This window comes from Crinia signifera, chromosome 1, assembly GCF_055691185.1.
Source record: "Crinia signifera chromosome 1, ASM5569118v1, whole genome shotgun sequence".
NCBI lineage: Eukaryota > Metazoa > Chordata > Amphibia > Anura > Myobatrachidae > Crinia > Crinia signifera.
In genome coordinates, this window is record NC_139217.1 from 325,285,728 (window position 1) to 325,307,482 (window position 21,755).

General features: G+C 43.4%; 1 protein-coding gene across 2 annotated transcripts in view; it reads right to left on the reverse strand.

The window, feature by feature from the left end:
* The window catches only part of LOC146080757 (putative methyltransferase DDB_G0268948), a 41,356-nt gene that overhangs the window by 8,088 nt on the left and 11,513 nt on the right, over positions 1–21,755 (reverse strand). For both annotated transcript variants that reach the window (XM_083188400.1, XM_083188391.1), the window contains exons 3-7: positions 18,123–18,283; positions 6,653–6,755; positions 4,125–4,235; positions 1,636–1,736; positions 760–897 (exon numbers count right to left, since the gene is read on the reverse strand). In XM_083188400.1, coding sequence (XP_083044526.1) covers positions 760–897; positions 1,636–1,736; positions 4,125–4,235; positions 6,653–6,755; positions 18,123–18,283 — 614 coding nt within the window. The remainder of the gene's footprint in view (positions 1–759; positions 898–1,635; positions 1,737–4,124; positions 4,236–6,652; positions 6,756–18,122; positions 18,284–21,755) is intronic.

Sequence of the window (21,755 nt, forward strand, 5' to 3'; positions counted from 1 at the left end):
TAAATAACAAAGTATTCTGTGACAGAGGTATACGGTCATTGGGTCACCAGCATGATGGTCGACACCATTAAATCGACATGCATTTAGGTCGACATGGCTTAAGGTCGACATGCAGGAAGGTCGACATGGGTTATGTCGACAGGGTCATTAGGTCGACATGGGTTTCTTTTACTGTTTTTTTTTTGCCAAAATGTGCCGACAGGCGGTATTTCATGCCCTACCATTCACTACAGTGCGGTGGGAGAATAAAATAGTGTGCTAAGCGTAGCGAGCCATGCGAGGGGCTGCGGTGCTACGTTTTGGTGTCCACGTTGACACGACATGTGCCGACAGGCGGTATTTTATGCCCTACAATCCACTAGGGCGTGGTGGGAGAATAAAATAGTGGCCGAGCGTAGCGAGGCACTGTGCCCGAAGCATGGCAAGCGTTTGGTGTCCATGTCGACAGGCGGTATTTCATGCCCTACCATCCACTAGGGCAATGTGTGAGAATATAATGGCGAGCCATGCTTGGGGAAGCGGTGCTACGTTTTAGTGCTTATGTTGACTGTGTTCACATTCCGGGAAAAAAAAAAAAAACATAATAAAACCATGTCGCCTATTTCAATGTCAACCTTACCCATGTCGACCTAATGACCCTGTCGACCTTACCCATGTCGACCTTCCTGCATGTCTACCTTAACTCATATCGACCATAATGCTGGTGACCTAATTATCCATACCCGTGACAGATGTATGTAGACATAACTAATTTCTTACCTCTGTTCTGTTGTCTTCATTAATTCATTTGCTTTCTCAGGTTCCTGACTATGAAATGTTTGAAACATGGAGAAGCTCTTAATAAGACCAATAAAGTCTGCCAAAGTCAATGTGACCTTCCTATCCATGTCAGCTATCCTGCAATAAATAAAGAAAAAAAAGCAGATAAATTCTATATAAAGGATGGGTGTTTAACTCTAGCCCCGAGTACTCCTTATGCAAATAAAAACTTTAATTCCATCTGTAATCTTTAGCATGTGGTCTCAAAGGCAATGTCTCTTGCACGGTCTTCATATGCAGGCAGCTGGGCATATTCAAGCCTGGCCTCCTTATATCCAACATTGAGCTAAGGATGCAGCAGGACTGGTTACATACACTTAAGGGCCCCTAACACTTGTGATATTTTGTCAGATATGACCCAATTCAGGTGGATTGGGTCAATTTATCTGACAAAATCTGATGTGCCTGTCTGACAAAATCTTATGTGCCTGATGTGTAGGACCCAATGCACAATCCGGTGCCATTGGATATAACCAAGAGATTGCAAGAAATTGATCCTCCTGCACATAGGATAAATCTTGCGTCAATCAGGTCCAACTTGTTGGACAATAAGTTGGACAAGTGTAAGGGGGCCTACCGTCCCCTGCAGATGGAGATACACTTTGTTTGAGATTGCATGTAATGAATGTATCTAACCAGTGAATAGCTACAGTATGCGATGTAGCGTTTGGGTTTACTTGATCAATAATACAAAAAAGTACCAACAAAACAGTTCACAGACACTGGCACTATCCTTTAGTAATGTAATAATGTGTATAAATGAGGCACCATGTTCTAAGAACATAAAAAACAAACACATTTACAACATTTACATACCTTTTCTTGTCTGTATAGGGAATAGCCTCAAATATCTCCTTGTAACCTGACTTGACAAGACTAACTTTTTCATGTTGATAATGTTCCAGTAAATCTTGCACCTGGAAAATAAATGTTTTTTTTTTTTTTTTAGATTCTATGAACATAGAACACGTGACAATATGTAATAGATGCGAGTTGCAGGCTATTCGGCAATACCTGCGATACTGTACAAATCAACCAGGTCAGTTTTGCCTTATAAATGATTGCCACTAAGAATATAGACAGCAATTCCCAAACAGCCTGCACCACGCAGGCTATTACATACTGCCCATGATTATTAAGTATACTGAATAGAAAGGCATTCATTTGCTTTTGATAATACATGTGGCATACAGCATAAACTTACAGCAGACTTTTGCAAACACATGGTTTGCATCACTTCACATACATCTACAGAACACAAATAATAATTCTCCTAATTGAAATAAACAGAAATAATATTTGTGAAACTAACTCAATGGAAATTACATTACATATTGAAGAGTACTTGAAAAGACATAACATCTACATCCACATACACGTGCCTTCATAAAATCTACCACTATTAACATTCGACCAGTATGTACCAATAGACAATTCCCTAAGGCAAAGAAAATAGCCTCAGAGTCTGTAAAAGCCACTAAGGGGTCGATCCCATTAGGAGCGGATGATTCGCACTTTGAAATTTTGTGTAGTATTTTTTTAAGTTTTATATGTATACATACTGTAGGTGAAGTGGATACAGGGAAAACAGAGAGGTGCAGGGGAGACAGGTAAATAAAGAGGTGCAGGTGAAACACAGGGATAGAGAGAGGTGAAAGGGGTACAAAGGAAATGGGTTAACAGAAAGGTGAAAGGGGGAATTAAAGGTGAATGGGGGACAGATGTTCAGGTGGGACAGGTGGATGGAGAGCTGCAAGGGGGATGGAGAGTTAAAGAGGGATGGAGAGGTGCAAGGGAGACAGATAGGTGTAATGAAGATGGGGGCATACACATATATAAAAATTCATCTGGGGACATATCCAGCAGCTCACAGAGCCCTGTGCATGCCCTCACAGCGGCAAAAAAAAATATGGGGGAGTGTCTTACAGCAGTGTCACCCACTAAGCCACGCCTCTTCACAGGAGAGCAGGCCCCTTTTTTTGGTGCAACCCTTTCTAGCAGCAGAGATTCTACTGAAATTTCAGCAGTGGCAATGTAATTAATCAAGACTACAAATCATGGAAGAATAGTCGGACAATATTGTCAGCCCAGCTTACTGCAGTATGTGGCACAAGTCTTGAAAGTGGGGTGGGACATTGCAGCAATTAGCCACAGACATTTCCCAAAATGTAGTGAAAAGCCTTCCGAGAAGAATCAAGGCAAAGGGAGGACCAACTCCATATCACTGCACATTCTTTTGGAATAAATGGGATGTTGAATAGGCTTTTATGGGTACTACATTCAGAATCCCACATACTTTGGCCATGTAGTATATTTCAAAGTATTACATTACAGAATAGATCTAATTAACATAGTAAACAACCATTATAACTACCCTAAAAAGCAGATTTGTTTTAGTCTCTTCATGACCGTCACAGGAATGAGGGACTGCCGCAATCCCTGGTGTTAGGGGTTTACCTAAGTTGATTTTGTATTTTTTCCCCCCAGGAAACAAAAAGGATTTCCTTGGTAGTATACACATAGGCCCTTATTCTGATCTGTGCGGCCGGAGCCGCATACGTTGCTCCGGCCGCACAAACCAATCCCCGCCTACAATACGGATCGCCACGGCCGTCCGTACGCGGACGGCTGGCGATCCGCATGAAAATGGTGGGGCGTACGCCTCCACCATGGTGGGAGCTGCCCCCTGCATTCGATGGTCGGCGACCATCGAAGGCAGGGCCGCACGCTCCACCAGCTCCCGCAAGCTTAGACCACACGGACAATCGTCCGTGTGAAAGCTTGTATGGGGGCGGAGAGCTGACATCCGGCGATGTCAGCTTTCCGCCCCCATCACTGGCGTCATAGCCTCATTACCATGCATACGCCCCGCGTTTGCATGGGAACGCCCATGAAACGCTGGGCGTATGCATAGGGTAATGAGGCTATTAAGCCCCTCACGCCCCTATACGCCCCCTTTGCGGCGTATACATTTTTTGTGCGGCGATTTCGCCTGCACATGCGCAGAGTGACCTCTGCGCATGTGCAGAGTGAAAACATCGGCGGTACGGCCGCACGCGGGCCGTACCGCCGAGATCAGAATAAGGGCCATAGTGTAATCACGTTTTTAACAGTATGCTTACAACATTTTGCCTAATGTTGGTACAATAACCTGTCGCTTCAGTGTGATAAATGTTGAAACCAGAAAAGGAACAGGTCAGATTAAATGGAATAGATCAGCATTTATATATATATTATATATGTGGCGTATAGCTAATCATTACAAAACCTTGTGATGTACTGAAAAACAGTTATCCAATTCTGACCTCTGCAAAAATCTTTGACATCTGTTCTGTTTTGTCCTTGTAATGAGCTTCCACTGAAGGAAGATAGGTGAAAAAAGCAAGACATCCACGAGGCTTAAGGATTCGATCAGCCTGCAAAGTACAAAGTACAATTGCCATGAGGATTGAGGCAGCATGTTAACACAGAAGCCAAAGCTAAGAAAAAATATATTTTTACGTATATAATGCATATAATAAATGATCCGGCACTCCAATGGTTACAGCCACAGTGCCCTTCGGACCCAACAGGTAAGTAATAATTCAATACAAGCAGCGGCACTCACTGGACATCATAAATCAGTTGAATCTTACAACAACGATAGCGTTAATCTTTCGGATTTTGCTACTTCATCAGAATTTATATAAATAGCAAATTGTCATTGGGAATAAAGAATGGCTCCAGCTTTTTCTGATCCACCAACATCCATAACTTTTGGTAGATTGGAGTCTCATCCACAAAAGTGCTGAATGAATGCTCCCATTCATGGTTACAGGTCTTTTTTTTTCAAAATCTGCTCCCAACCAAGCACAATAAGTTTACGCTAAACTAACCTTAAGGCAGTGGTTCCCAAACTGTGTGCCGCGGCTCCCTGGGGTGCCTCGGGACACATGCAGGGGTGCCGCGGGTTGGTGGTCCAGGACCAACTCAAATTATTAATGGTTAATTATTTATGAGCAAAACCAGTGCTGGTGGCTGCCAATCATAGAATGTGTACAAACAGAAGCAAATCCTGCCCTTTACCACATAACTGCCGCTAAGAATCGCATATATACCCAATCTACTTAATTTTTTTGGGACCTAGGGGTGCCATGAAAAAAATTCTGATTCTCTAGTGTGCCGTGAATCAAAAAAGATTGGGAACCCCTGCCTTAAGGCATTCCCTGGCATCTTCCCTCTTCAGCTAATATTCTGAAATCCCCGGTCCACCCACATTATCTCCATAAGCAACCATACCCAATTACATTCCAACAGAACTTTACATACATCTCTTTCTTAACTTTCACATCCTTCTGACAACTTTTCCAACATTGCTGGGTAACCATATAATGCAGTCCATTAAGAACCTTAGAACCTGGCTGTGATTATGCAACAGGTAGCATTTATCCTTGTGTATCAATGACCATATCCCTATATATTGTAAGCTTGCAAGCAGGTCTTTCATACCTCTATGTCTGTCTATTATTACCCAGTCTTGGTTTATTACGGGTTTGTTCTTATTTGCAAACTGCAATGGAAAATGGTGGTGCTATATACTTAATGGTTAATTAGTAAATAGTAATTCCTATAGTCCAGATCCAATTGGGGGGTATTAGAATTTTGGGTACTTATATCTGGGCTCCCGTTTTTCTTATGAGACCGCGTCCGCTCGCCACGCTTCGGGCACGTTGGCTCGCTGCGCTCGCCACACTATATAAAATCAACTCCATGCGTAGTTGGATAGTAGGGGTATGAAAAAATGGGGTGCATTTAACATGGGAGCCCAGATAATACATAAGTACTGAATTTTGTGTGTAAGTAATTGTTAATACAAACCACTAACGTCTCTACAAGTGAATACAAATGTGCAGTATGTAATCTTGCTGCTATTGGCAGAATGCTCCTCCTTCCTTCTATGGGCAGTATCTAATTAGCCATAATATTTTTCTATGACTAATGAATTTGCACAGGGCATTGAAACACTACAGCAACGGCACATCAAACTTTGCATATAATTGGATTATGTGCAATCTCCATTCAATGTCTATGTGATACCGATTCGATTTTTACTATATAGTCAATATTTAGGGGGGTATTCAATATCTGTCGCGCGAGGGTAACTGTCGAGGTTTTTTTTTCTCGTTTTGCTCGACTTAAATTTTCAGCTTGACGTGGCGAGGTCTCGCCTATTCAAACTGTCAATCATTCTAGACCCCTCCTAATCTCCTAACTGGGACTACAATCTATCGGAAAAAAACCTACGGGCTATTCCCATTACAGGTCGTATGGCATATCCAAAGGCAATCTAATATGGTAAAAGTATACTAAGTATTATCATTATATTGCTTATTGTTTTATATATAAATATATTTTTTAGAATCATTGAAGTGCTATTGAATGTATCATATTTGAACTAAGTTGGCCACCTATTTTTTACTATTACTTTTCTATTGTTAGATAACTGAAATAATAATAATAATAATAATAATAATAATAATAATAATAATAATATACATGTTCAAACAACATTGGAATTATTAGAGCAGAATTCTCTTTGCTCTAAATTGTATATGTTTAGATCCATGCGTCTGAGTCACAGGTTGGGAACCAGACCTAGGCTAATTAGAGGGGTCTACACTAACACTTCACTTTAATTCTGCAGCTCTTATAACCAAAATCCTTGTTGAAACAATTTATTTAATATTAGATCACCATATCCTTTCCTTATCTATATTAGCGCCCGCCCCTCTAGAGAAATATAGTTATTTTTTTTTTTAAATTTTTTTTTTTTTACAATATACAGATGTGTTACCTCCTTTAGAAACTTCTCAATGTTGAACCAATGGACAGCGGTCCATGCAGTTAATAGATCTACAGAGCCATCTTCCACTGGTACTTCCTCAGCTGGAGCGGCCCTGTAGGAATTACAAATGATTTCAGTGAACTTCATTTATTCCTTTAAAACTCAGATGGGATGTGCTGAAATAGTCAGGTTAAGTAAATGCAACCAGTAATAGTACTACAAAAAATGCTTTGCATACGTCGACTGCAGCGACCCGATTCCATGTGGGTACATTTAGTAACGTGGGAGTTCTATTGAAGATGGGATGTTGCCCATAGCAACCAATCAGATTTTAATTATTTATTTAGCACATTCTAGAAGATAATATATAGAAACTGATTGGTTGCTATGGGCAACATCCCAGCTTAGTAAATATTCCCCCATGTACCTAGTTTGCAATTACCTTATAAAATGCACCTTTACTAATTAATGGCACTTCTATTTAATTTCTGTGGTCAGCCTGCACAATAACATCCTTTATCTCTCTTGCGTGGACACAGCATGTCCATGACAGGGTCCTACGGGAAGGACAAAATACTATGTCTTCCATGTGTTATGTCTTCCAGAATGCCTTGGTTCTGAAGAGGTTAGCAAAAATTGCCAAGACAAGCACTACATTCACACAATGCTGGAAAATGGTCAAAAAAAGCACGTCCTTAATCAGCTGACTAACCCATATAATTACATAATCGTTTTTTAAATTATAAATAAACACTAGGTAACCACAAGTATGTGGACCCACGAACATTGGTGTGCTTGTCGAAAGCTCATTCTAAAACCAAGAGCATTAATTTAGAGTTGTCCCATACACCCTTCATTCCCCTTTGCTGCTAAAATAGCCTCCACTCTTTTAGCAAAGGATTCCAGAACATGAATGTGAGTAACTTGCATCCATGCAGCACCAAGACAATTAGTAAGGTCAGACAAAGTGATAAGGCCTGCCTCACAGCTGGAGCTCAAATTTCACACCAAACTCAACAAACCAAAGGACCTGACCTTGTGCTCGATCATGCTGAAACAGGAAATGACCTTCCTCATAAAATTGGAAATGCAGGGTTATCTTGACTGTCATTGCATGCTATAGCATTAACATTTCACTTCACAGGAACTAAAAGGCCCAAGACAACAGCCATAGACCATTAAATCAGCAGAAAACATTCATGCAAAGTTTTCTTCTTGTATCAGTCAGGCCCACATTCATTAGACGGACTGGGAGATGAATAATTGTGATTGGCCATTACAGAGAACACAGATGTGTGACTTTTTTCCCCAGTGGGGCCAATGCGTTTCTATTTTTCCTATATGGGTCTTTAAGTTTCTTTTTCTCCTGTTTGGGGTCCAATTTGTGGAGGGGGTATGGGTCATTACGTTGACCCAAGAAAGGGCGACAGTTTTTTTTTTTTAGATATCTAACTCTAGACGTCTAGTCCTGGACATTGTCTAAGTATACGGCAGCCCCTTGCATCACTCACCATGCTTCGGGCACACTATTCTCTTCTCCCTCCATGCCCTGGTGGATGGTAGGGCATGAACTACTGCCTTATCTGGAACCACAGTAGGGGGAAAAAACCCTGTCTCGACCTTCTGCCGGTCGACCTAAGGACACTGACGACTTTCTTGTGTCGACCTAAGGAGTGTTGACCTTTCTTGTGCCGACCTAAGGACCGCATACAGTGGAGGGTGCAGAACTGGAGTTTAAGTTAATCGTTTGTCGCAAGGCTATGCAGTTTGCTGTATAGCCATGCCCCCTTTGTGGTGCACTTTAGCGTGCACAAAGGTTATGACCTCTGCTTCACAGAAGTTGGGGATATGATCAATTTTGAAAATATCCAGGGAAGGGTATTTCCCTGCATTAATTATAAGGCACAAAGCCCCCTATAGCTTAATGCAATTTCAAAATGGGTTTCTTGTGGCCACTTACAGTTATGCTCATAACCCTAGCAGAATGTGTGATTCTCTGCCCATATGTCAGAGAATATGAATGATAACTCACAAACTTTTCTTTTACTCATGGTTAGGGTGACGCCATTTACTCTGTTTACTCTTTTTAAATCATAATGACAACAGAAACTACCCAAATGACCTTGATCAAAAGTTTACATACCCTGGAGATTTTGGCCTGATAACATGCACAAGTTGACACAAACGGGTTTGACTGGCTACTAAAGGTAACCATCCTCACCTGTGATCTGTTTGCCTGTAATCAGTGTGTGTGTATAAAAGGTCAGTAAGTACATGAGTACAGGTTGAGTATCCCTTATCCAAATTATTCCAAAAACCATAGTCTCCAAAAAGCATGAAGAGCGCAGCGTGCCCCGCGAGGGGATGCGGATTACATTACATGTATTCCGCATCCCCTTGCCATGCTTAGGGCTCGGTGGCTCGCTACACTCGCCACACTATATAGAATCAACTCCACGCCGACGTGGATAGTGGGGGTATGAAAAGGTCGGGAGAATGCGTTCCGCTGTCGCTCGTTGCGCTTCGAGGTGGCGTGGATAGTGGGGGGTGGGGTGCCTCAATCTCATTGCATCTCATATAAGTGTATAGTAAAGTAAATGGCATCTCACCCTATAAAATCGCATGCGATCGCACCGCCCAGGGGCAAAAAAGAGCAGTGAATAAATTACATAGGAAAATCACATTGCACGCAAAAAACGCATGCGATGCAATGTTCTTACGCAGATAATACACAAGTACCTTCATGTGTTATACAACATAAATGCAAGATACCTCATTCAAATATAAAAATATTCAAAATACGGAATAATCCGTTAGCCAAAATTATTCTGGTCCCGAGCATTTTGGATAAGGGATACTCAACATGTAATACAGAATACATGAATAAGCAATGAAAAGTATCAGTTTTTCATCAACAAGTAGATCTTACTAAGCAACAGTGCTCAGACAGAGCAGTACATGTCCACTTTAACACTACACACAATACTTTTTAAAAAATAGGCAAGTATTAATACGTACATAATTCAAGTGTTTGGTAACTTACACATAGTAGAGGTAACCATTCTGTGCAATAAAAAAAGAAAAGTCACACAGGAACACTTCTGCTCAAAAATACTAATAATTCTTTAAATGCATAAAAAAAAAAACCATCAGAAAGGCGTCTGACAGGTTTTACTACACAGTTGTAATTAGTGATCATAAACTCAATCAATATTCATGTGGGTGAGGCCTATTTTCAATTGCCAATGGATTGTTCCATTGAACAGTTACCAAAATGACTGCCTCAACCTTTGGGGTTGGGATCATTTAGTCGACCATAACTAGGTCGACAAGCATTGGGTCGACACCACTAGGTCGACCATGCAGCAAGGTCGACGTGGGTCAAGGTCGACGTGGGTCAAGGTCGACACAAGAGTTAGGTCGACATGGGCTAGGTCGACAGTCAAAAGGACGACATGGGGTTTTTCACAGTCGACATGGACACAGTTTGAAGTTCAAGGCATCCCCTCGCATCGTTCACTACGCTCGGCACGCTATTTTATTCTCCCACCACGCCCTAGTGGATGGTAGGGCATGAAATATCAGATTTTTACCTGATAATGTGTTTTCCTCTACTCCACCATGGCAGCCATCACTTATGGGTTCTTCCCCTATTGGGTAGCTTTGGAAAGGAAAAAAAGACGCCACTTCTCCATAAAAGGCTCCTCCTCCTTCTCTCTTTGTCTTTCGTTTCTAGCTCTTAAACACAAATAGTTAATCGCATACAGAATTATAACATCTTTCGGGTCGGGAACTATGCTGCCATGGTGGAGTAGAGGAAAACACATTATCAGGTAAAAATCTGATATTTCCTCTACCTCCCCCATGGCAGCCATCACTTATGGGAAATGCCCCAGCAGTTCAATTCTCACTGGGCTGGGTACATAATCAAATCAATTAATTAATTAGAAATACAACAAAAGAAAAGATTCTTTTTTTTTTTTTTATATTACCGCAGATAAGACCTTTCTTCCGAATTTGGCATCTGCCGAAGACATGACATCTACCCTGTAGTGCCTTGTAAATGTGTGCACGGACGACCATCCTGCTGCCTTGCACAGATCTGATATGGAAGCCGCCCCTTTCTCTGCCCATGAGGTTGCTACTGCCCTCGTGGAATGTGCTTTCAGATCTTCTGGGGGTACCTGATTGCTTGCTTTGTATGCTTCTGCAATGCAGCTTTTTATCCATCTTGCGATTGTTATTTTGGAAGCTGCCTCCCCTTTGTTCTTCCCCTCAGTTAGTACGAACAAATTTTTTGTCTTCCTAACCTTCTTTAACCTCTCTAAATAAACTTTTAATACTCTGACTACGTCTAGCTTGTTCAGCCTGTCTTCTTTCGCATTTGCGGGCTTTGCACAAAAAGATGGTAATATAATCTCTTGATTTACATGGAAATCTGAAACTACCTTAGGTAAGAACATGGGGTTTGTCCTCATTACCACCTTGTCTTCGAACACATTCATAAACGGTTCTTCTGCCCAGAGGGCCTGTAGCTCTGAAACCCTTCTGGCGGACGTTATGGCTACTAGGAATGCCACTTTCCATGACAGAATTCTCAATGGAATTTCTTGAACGGGCTCGAACGGCTCTTGTGTAAGAGCATTGAGAACTAGGTTTAGATCCCATGGAGCTATAGGTTGATGAAAACGTGGTCTTATTTTCTTGGCCGCTTGTATAAACCTTTGAATATATTTGTTGCTTGCGATATTGATGTCCAACATGGCTGATAGCACTTTGAAAGTGCAAATATCAGCGCTAACTGCTAGTTGTTTTTCCAATCCTTTTTTGTAAAAACTCAAGAATAGTCGGTATCTGCTCCGGTAACCTCTTATTTTCCTTACACCAGTATGTATACTTCAGCCAGACTTTGTAGTAAGATTTGGAGGTGGATGTTTTCCTGGCTTTCAGTAAGGTATTTACCACCTGCTCCGAAAACCCTTGGCCTAGCAGCGCCCTGGTCTCAGTAGCCACGCCATCAAGTTCCAATCCTCCGGTTGGTGTTTCTTTACTTTGCCTTGAACCAGCAGGTCTGGTCTCCTTGGGAGTTTCCACGGTCCGTCTACTGCCAGACGTAGAAGCTGCGCAAACCATGCCCTTCTGGGCCAGTACGGCAGGATCGCAATCACGGTTGCCCCTTCCTTTAGTACCTTCCTCAGAAACTTTGGTATTATCGGGAATGGAGGAAACGCATAAGCCAGTTCCTTCGGCCAATCTGCCGTCAAAGCGTCCCACTGCTCTGCCTGTGGGTCCCGGAACCTGGAAATATATCTGCTGACCTTCCTGTTCTGGAATGTTGCCATGAGGTCTATCTTTGGATTGCCCCACATCCTCGTTAGTGTCCTGAACACCTCTGCGTTTAGGCCCCATTCGCCTGGTAGACACATTGTCCTGCTCAAGCTACTACATTTTCCTCGCCTGCCAGATATACTGCCCGTATATCCTCCACGTTGTTTTCCGCCCAGGCAAACAGTTCTTCTGCTTCCATCATCATGTGCAGGCTGTGAGTGCCCCCTTGTTTGTTTATATATGACACCACGACCTGGTTGTCTAACCTGACTACTACTTCTTTGTTGACAAGCTGTTTCTGGAAACTCTTGCATGCACATAGGACCGCTTTCATTTCTCTGAGGTTGGAGTGTTTCCTCCTTTCCTCGTGCATCCATGCTCCTTGAGCTGTCTGGTCTCGGCACACTGCTCCCCATCCTATCATACTCGCGTCCGTGGTAACCACCACCTGAGTCGTCTTGGCGAAGGACCTTCCTCTTTCTAGTCTGCTTCTGCATGACCACCACCTTATGTCCTCCTTCGCCCTCTTTGTTAATACTATCCTTTGTGTTAGGTTTTTGCTGATTCCATTCCACTGTGATAGGAAGCATCTTTGGAGCTTTCTGGTATGAAACCTCGCCCATTGTACCGTCTCCAGAGCCGACGCCATGAGCCCTAGCATTTTCATGCACAACTCCGCCGATACGACCGACTTCCCCAGTGTAGATCTCATTGTCTGCACCATGTTTTGCTGCCTTTCTGGACTTAAACTCACTCTCATGTCTTGCGTATCCAGTATCACCCCCAGATATTTTATCCGGTTTGTAGGTTCCAGCTGGCTCTTTTTCTGATTTATCAACCAGCCGTGTTCTGTCAGGTACTGCATTGTCCTGCTGGTGTGTTTTATAACTAAGTCCCTTGTTTCCGCCATTATCAATAGGTCGTCTAGATATGGCCAGACCACTATCCCCTCTCTTCTGAGGTTTGCAACTACTACGATCAGAACCTTGGTAAACGTCCTGGGGGATGTGGCTAACCCAAACGGAAGCGCCGTGAACTGGTAACTTACTCCTTCGATGTAAAACCTCAAATACTTCTGATGTCCCTTGAATATAGGTACATGTAGGTATGCATCTTTGAGGTCTATAGAGGTCATGTATGAACCTCTTCTTAAGTCTGGGAGTATACTCCTCACTGACTCCATTTTGAACGACCTCACTTTTAGAAATTGATTCAGTTTCCTTAAGTCCAGAATCGTCCTGTAACCTCCGGACGCTTTTTGGACCACAAAAAAGCGGGAATGCCAACCCATCCCCACTTGATCTCGGGGAGTTCTTATCACTACCCCTTGATCTATCATCTCCTTTAGACTTGACAACAAGGCTTCTTTTTCTGACGAGACTTTTGGTATGGGGGATTCTGTAAAAAAATTTCCTGGAATCTTCCCGAACTCCAGTTTGTATCCTGTCCTTATTATTTCGAGGACCCATTTGTCCGTTGTGGACCTCTCCCAGGTGCTTATATATCTCAGCAGCCTGGCTCCTACCGCCTGAAACTTGGCGTCATTGTGAGCTTTGCCCTGCGGCAAATCTATTTTCTCTTCCCCTTTGGGAGCGAAAATTTGCCCTTGATGACCAATTACTCCTGCGAAATCCTCTACCTGGTCGGTAGCTTATTGCCTCTTTATATTATTGTGGTTGGTATCTAACCGACCTATTCACTGCCATCCTCTTTATCACTTTCTCTTGCGGGAGCCAAACAGATTTCCCTCCGGATATCTTTGTTATGATTTGGTCTAGCTGTGCTCCAAATAAATAATCGCCTTGGAAAGGGAGTGACAATAACTTCATCTTAGATTGCACGTCTGCCGCCCACGGTTTGAGCCAGAGTGCTCTCCTAACTACTGTTGCTGTAGCATTTGCCCTTGCTGTCAGCCTCATCGTATCTAAAGATGCTTCACACAAAAATTCGACGGCAGGCTGTATATTTTGCACTGTTTTCAGCATGTCTGACCTTCTTAGGCCGTCCATCATATCTGCTTCTAGTTGCTGGCACCACTCTCGCAACACCCTGGATGTGGTAGCCATAGAGGCCGCAGGCTTCATAGCTGCCCCTAACGTCAGGTGCTGTTTCCTCAGCCCCAGCTCTACTCTCCTCTCCATAGGATCTTTAAATATGTTTGCGTCCTCGAGAGGCAAGGTCGTCTTTTTTGATATCCTTGCTATCGCTGCGTCGACTTTAGGAACCTCATCCCAAGTGGACGTCTGATCTTTAGGGAATGGATACATCTTCCCTATCTTTGCAGGTACAGTGATCTTTTTATCCGGATGCTTCCACTCATCCGACACCATATCCTTTAATGTCTGAGATAAAGGGAAAGTTTTCCCTTTCTTTCTCTTATCTCGGAACAGAAGCTCTTGGAGTTTCACCTCCTCCTGTGCGTCTTCGATATTCAGGGATTTGTGTATCAATGTTAGGAGGTTTTCCACCATGTCAGCATTGAAGTCACTTTCCGATTTATCTACCACCAGATCCTCAGCCTCATCTGCTGCTGTATCTGCTATTTCATCTCCAGACTCTGCCGACGCTTCGCTTACTCTGGAGCGACTTCTCTTCCCTGTACTTTTTTCCAGATCTTTTTTGGTCACAAAAGTGTCGGCAAGGGCCGTCTTTAACATGTGGACCAACCCCGACATCTGTGATAGGGGTAACAACTGTGGGGTCTTGCATTTTTTACATACACTCCCCATGTATTTATCCGGCAATGATAAGTTGCACATAAGGCATTTAGCCGTGTGCATTTTCTTGTGTCTAGATTTCTCCCCTTTATCCTTGCTGTTGTCAGATCTGTATAACAACATATAATCATCAGCAGGATTTGTCACCCTCATGACCATGTTCCAAAAAGAAAATACAATCTACTCCTCGTGGCTTACCCTGACTTTTGACTGATCTGCCTCCTCTCTTCCTCCATGCTTGCACTGACCCTTTAAGGCTGTCTATAAACAACAATAACCTATCAGGGTATTTGTGCAGTATATACCAAAGACAATTACCACATTCAGTAGTGGAGCCAGGTGGCACACTCACCACCTCTTGAATAACGCCGCTCTGTAGACCGTGGAGCTGCCCTTCGTTGGTGGTACAGCGTTCCCACACGCTTCCTCCTTTTAAAGAAAGCGCCTTCCGCGTGCCACAGGCGACCGCATCATCCGAGGGCGCCAGCGATGCGTCCTGACGTCACCGCGTCAGACGCCGACGCCAGCGATACCCGCGTCAGACGCCTGCCGCATCAGACGCCGGTGCCAGCCCCTGCCGCGTCAGACGCCGCGTCACCTCCTGCGCCCATAAGGACGCGCTGTCCGGCCGCGCCGCGGCCTGTTTGTCTGCTTGTCACCCGCCGCAGGTGACGACGTCCGCCCGGTCTCACCTGGATTCCGGACAGGAGACCTCCACCTTGCCTCCTTGGACGCCACCGCTTGTTAGCCGCCCAAACCTGAGGACGGCATGCGGCTTCCTGAGGTTTTCACCAGCCGCCTGGTTACTTTGTTTCCACCTGGACGCTCAAGGCGACGGTGGAAACCAGATCTACTTCACAGGGTAAGCCACTAAAAAAAAAACACATGCTACCCTCCTGGGAAAGGAAAAAAAGACACAGAGAGAAGGAGGAGGAGCCTTTTATGGAGAAGGGGCGTCTTTTTTTCCTTTCCAAAGCTACCCAATAGGGGAAGAACCCATAAGTGATGGCTGCCATGGGGGAGGTAGAGGAAATACCGCCTGTCCGCACATACCGGCTGAAAAAAAAACCAGTGAAAAACCCCATGTCGACATTTTGACTGTCGACCTAGCGCTAGTGTCAACCTAATGTCATTCGACCTAGACCCACGTCGACCTAGTTACTGTATACCTAATGACCGTATCCCAACCTTTGTAGGTGACTGGTTCATATACACTCAATTACCTAAAACACACACTACAGTTCAAAAGTTTGGGGTCACCCAGACAATTTTGTGTTTTACATGAAAACTGACTTATTTATCAGAGGTTGCAAAATGAATAGAACATATAATCATGACATTAGCAAGGTTAGAAATAATGATTTTTATTTGAAATAATTTTGTCCTTCAAACTTTGTTTTGCAGCAATTACAGCATTGCAGACCTTTGGCATTGTAGCTGTTAATTTATTGAGGTAATCTAAAGAGATTTCACCCCACGATTCCTGAAGCACCTCGTACAAGTTGGATTGGCTTGATGGGCACTTCTTGCATACCATACGGTGAAGCTGCTCCCCCAACAGCTCAATGGGGTTGAGATCTGGGGACTGCACTGGCCACTCCATTACAGACAGAATATCAGCTTCCTGCTTCTTCTGTAAATAGTTCTTGCATAATTTGCAGGTGTGCATTGTCCTGTTAGAGAAGGAAATTGGCTCATATCAAGGGCTGTCCACAGGGCATTGCATAATGGAGGGATAGCCTTACTTATTCAAAATCCCTTTTACCTTGTACAAATCTCTCACTTTACTAGCACCAAAGCAGCCCCAGACCATCACATTACCTCCACCATGCTTGGCAGGTGGCGTCAGGGAGTGGTATGAATCACCGACAGTCGGGATCCCGACAGTCATTATCCCGACGTCGGGATCCTGACTGCCTGGTCTCAGACAGCGTGGCCAGCGCAACAAAGCCCCTTGCTAAGCTAAGCTCGCCACCTATTCTATTCTCCCTCTATGGGGGTCTTGGACCCCCATGAGGGAAAATAGCAGACGGCCGTCGGGAACCCGGCCGTCAGTGTTTTAACAGTCGGGATTCCAACGTCGGGTTAATGACTGTCGGGATTCCGACTGGCACCCGGCGTCAGGCACTCTTCCAGCATCTTTTCACTTGTTCTGTGTCTCACAAATGTTCTTCTGTGTAATCAAAACACCTCAAACTTCGATACTTCTGTCCATAACACATTTTTTCCTCTGTCCAATGTCTTTGTTCTTTTGCCCATATGAATCTTTTCCTTTTATTGGCCAGTCTCAGATATGGCTTTTTCTTTGCCACTCTGCCTAGAAGGCCAGCATCCCAGAGCCGCCTCTTCACTGTAGACGTTGACACTGGCATTTTGCGGGTTCCATTTTTATGAAGCCACCAGCGAGGCATTTAATTTTCAAACTAGAGACTCTAATGTACTTGTCTTCTTGCTCAGTTGTGCACTGGGGCCTTCTACTTCTCTTTCTACTCTGGTTAGAGCCTGTTGTAGGAAATGTTCAGTTTCTTGGCATTTTCTCGCATGGAATAGCCTTAATTTCGAAGAACAAGTATAGAGCATAGGTCTTCAAACTGTGGCCCTCCAGATGTTGTGAAACTACAAATCCCAGCATGCCTTGCCACAGTTTTAACACTCCCTTATAGCAAAACTGTGGCAAGGCATGCTGGGATTTGTAGTTTCACAACATCTGAGGGCCACAGTTTGAAGCCCCATGGTATAGACTGTCAAGTTTTAAATGAAAGTTCTCTTTTTCTGGCCATTTTGAGAGTATTATTGAACCCACAAATGTGATGCTCCAGATACTCAACTAGCTCAAAGGAAGGCCAGTTTTATAGCTTATCTAATGAGCAAACCCGTTTTGAGCTGTGCCAACATAACTGCAAGGGTTTTCTAATCATTCATTAGTCTTCTAACGTGATTAGCAGACACAATGTACTATTAGAACACTGGAGTGATGTTTGCTGAAAATGGGCCTCTATACACCTATGTAGATATTCCGGTACTTGTGTAGTTTCACGGCGCCAGCATGGCGCCGTGCTACTTCCGGGTTCTACGCTCGCCACAAACTATGTTAAAAAAATAACTTAACTCCATGCCAACATGGATAGTTCATACCTCCACTATCCATGTTGGCATGGAGTTGATTTTAAATAGCGTGGCGAGCGTAGCGAGCCACCGAGCCCGCAGCGTGGGCGAGCGAAGCGAGCCTCGCTGGCGCCGTGAAACTACACAAGTACCGATATTCCTTTCAAAAACAGATGTTTGCAGCTAGTATAGTCATTTACCACATTATAATGTATAAAGTGTATTTCTGAGAAGGAAATAAGGAAAGTGACTCCAAACTTTTGAACTGTAGTGTACAATAATTAAATAAGTTTCTAAAATAATTGAGAATTATGAGCAGTTCATCTCACCTAAATGTTATGTTTGAAATCCCAGGATTTTTTTGGGCCTCTTCAATTTGGGCTTCACTAATGTCTGTTCCCAGCACCGTTTTAAAATAAGGAGCCATAATTTTGGTGCCCTGTCCTGTTCCACAGCCAACATCCACGGCAAGCTCATAAGGCTTTGGCAACTAGAAAGAGAAAAAGACCTTTACAATGAAATACAGCTCACACTGGGCAGAAATGTAAGCACACCTTATATATTTCCAACTTACACATTTGTTTTCATTTCTTTTAAGGATTCATGTCTGATAAGAAAAAATATTTGTAACTATAGCCGTCCCTATGCAATACAGACTTTGTAGGGTCTGAATATTGTTATGTTGGTCAAAATAGGTGTGAAATTCCAAGCAAACATTTGTATTCATCATAATGACCTGTAATGTTTAGCTTATATAGGAATTACAATCCTTATTTTACACAACATTTTTTTAAATTAATTTATGTAGTAACAAATGTGAGCGATGCTGGCATTTTTAGAGGACATTTTCGCATCTCTCACAGATGTTGGCACTCAAAGGGTTAATACAAAAGAAAGCAGCATTGTATATAAACTGGAAAGCTGATTTGAATGTACTCGGAATACATGCTTTCTAAAAACAACTGATTTTGAAAACAGTTATTATACAGTACTAGTTTTATTAGATATTACTGATGTTTAAAATAGATTTTACGTAAATTAACTTTCTAATTTGTGTTAAATAAATACATCAATGCATTCTTCTTTTGTATCTAATAAGCAACTATATAAGAAAGCAGTGTACTTAAAGGCCAGTATTCAATTCTCCCGATTCACCGTTTTTTCGGGGTGTTTTCACTCCTTGCAGTGAATCTTTTTCACTGAAAATCTGATTTCACCCTATTCAATGTTCACTGTTCGCCGAAAGCAAACAGTGAATGCCGGCCATTTCATGCTTTCTGCAATTCGCTGGTGTATTTCAATGTGGTTTTCACTGGGATTCCCCGAGAGTGTATTCAATGCTAGGATGGAGAACTGCTTTCAGCATGATTTTCGCCATGATTCACAGTTTTGCATTCAACATCTTTTTTAGGTGAACTGGAAAGTGATCTTTTAAAATAAAGGGTTTTTTGATTTTATTTCTGGAGTTAAAAAATCTGAATTTTTTTCTGTGAAGGGGCATGCTATTTTTTATTCATGTGCTTGAAGCACATTAATATATATATATATATATATATATATATATATATATATATATATATATATATATATATATATATATATATATATATATATTTTTTTTTTACACATTCGCCAGCAGGGGGCCGGGAGCCGCTCATTACATATTCATATATTCACTTCACACTGGTCCCGGCTTATTACAAGCGGGACCAGTGAAGTGGCTCCCTACCCCTGTTCCCTGCCAGCTCTCCCGGGGGGGGGGGGCAGCTTCTGCTGCCTGTGTACCCGGGAGCCCTTCTTCTCCCCCACAAATTCTGGGGCAGGCAGGGAGGCTTAAATCTCCCTGCCTGCTGCTGTCCCCCGGCTCCCTGCGGTTAAAATTCGCCATCAGGGGCAGCGAGCCCCTGCGGTATGGATTAGGGTGACAGGGAGGGCTGGCAGCGAATGCTGCAGCCCTCCGGAACCCTGCGAATGTGCAGGGAATCCTAAACAGGATTCGCTGCACATGGAGAAAAAATGCATTGAATTCTTCCCACTATGTAGATTTTGATAGATCAGATCAGGGTTGCCGACCTAATAGGGCCCATACACGGTCCGTTAAACGGATCCGTTTGGGTCTTAATTAGCACGCTTCGCATCCCTAGTGCATGCAGTGTGCATGCAATGCGATCCGATGCGAAGTTTAGCTAGTACAAAAAGTATGTGCAGCACATACTTTTTGTACCGTACTATGTGATGCGCGGGAGCGCGCATCGCATAGTACAAAACGGACGGTCCGGGAACGGACCGTCTATGGGCACCTTTACCATCTCCTTCAGGGAGAAAATGCTCTGTTCCTGGACTTCCCTAGTAATGTATGATTGCCATCACCTGTGACAAAACACCTTTCTTATCAATTACCTAGCTCACCACAGGTGATGGCAATCATACATTACCAGGGAACTCCAGGAACAGAGCATTTTCTCCCTCATGGCGAGGGTCAGGTAGGCAACCATAGATCAGATAGAAATGTATGACTACTTATCTGTCTATTCTCTCCCACAGCAGTTGGGCAGGAGGAGGGAGGAAAAGAGAGAAAGAGAGGCTTAAGGCCCATACACACAGGGGGATTTTAGCCCATTTTCTGACTAAATCACTTAGAAACTAAGCACAGATCGCTCCCTGAGTATGCCCCCAAGTGACAGCAATGGGCGAGCTGGCGCGTTGCCATCCCTAGCTCAGATCTTGATTACATGCACCTTTTTGGCTGGTACAGTATTATTATCATCCTTTATTTATATGGCACCACAAGGGTTCTGCAGCGCCCAGTTACAGAGTACACATAATCATACTGAAAAACAGTAACTTACAGTTTAAGACAATACAGGTTAAATGATTATAGGAACATCAGCCGATTGCTGCAACATAAGTATCAAGGTGGCAGCAAACCGCATGCTTTGGTGCAGTCGAAGACTGCTGAAGTAAGAAAGGATAAGCACATGAGGTAAGAGGTCCCTGCTCGTGAGAGCTTACATTCTATAGAGCGGGGGCAGACAGACAGGGGTGACACCGGAGGGGTAGATAGGGCGAGGAACAGAAGGTTAGAAGGACAGTTTGCTGGGTTTGTTGAAGAAGTGGGTCTTAAGAGCCCATTTGAAGTTCTGTATAGAAGTGGAGAGTCTGAGGGGGAGAGGTAGAGAATTCCAGCAGCACGTGAAAAATGTTGGAGGTAGGAGTGGGAGGAGGTAATAAGTCGGCAGGAGAGCCGACGGGTGTTAGCCAAGCGAAGGGGACGAGTGGGAGTGTAAAGGGATATAAGGTCAGAGATGTAAATGGGAGAGGAGTGGGTGATGGCTTTATAAGCGAGTGTTAGAAGTTTGAATTTAATTCTGAAAGGGAAGGAAAGCCAGTGAAGGCCTTATAGAAGAGGGGAGGTGGAGGTAGTGTGTTTAGGAAGATGAGCCGGGCTGCAGAATTGAGTATAGACTGGAGTGGAGACAGGCATTTCTCAGGGATACCAGTTAGGAGGAGATTGCAGTAGTCCAGCCTTGATATGATCAGTGAGTGGATAATGGTCTTAGTGGCATCCTGAGTGAGAAAAGGTCTAATTCTGGAAATATTTTTGAGATGAAAATGGCAGGTTTGTAAGAGGTGCTGAATATGTGGTTTGCAGGAGAGAGAGGAGTCAAGGATTACTCCAAGACAGCGTACTTTGGAGCTAGAGATGATAGTCGTGCCATCAATAGATAATGAGATTGTGGGATGCGAGGTTGTGCGGGAGGGTGGGAAGATGATCATCTCAGTCTTGGACATGTTAAGTTTGAGAAAGCGCTGGGACATCCAGGAAGAGATAGCAGAGAGACAGTTGGAGATACGAGTGACGAGAGTGGGGGAAAGGTCAGGGGATGAAAGGTAGATTTGAGCATCATCAGCATAGAGATGCTATTGGAAGTCAAAAGAACTAAATGAGCTCACCTAATGAG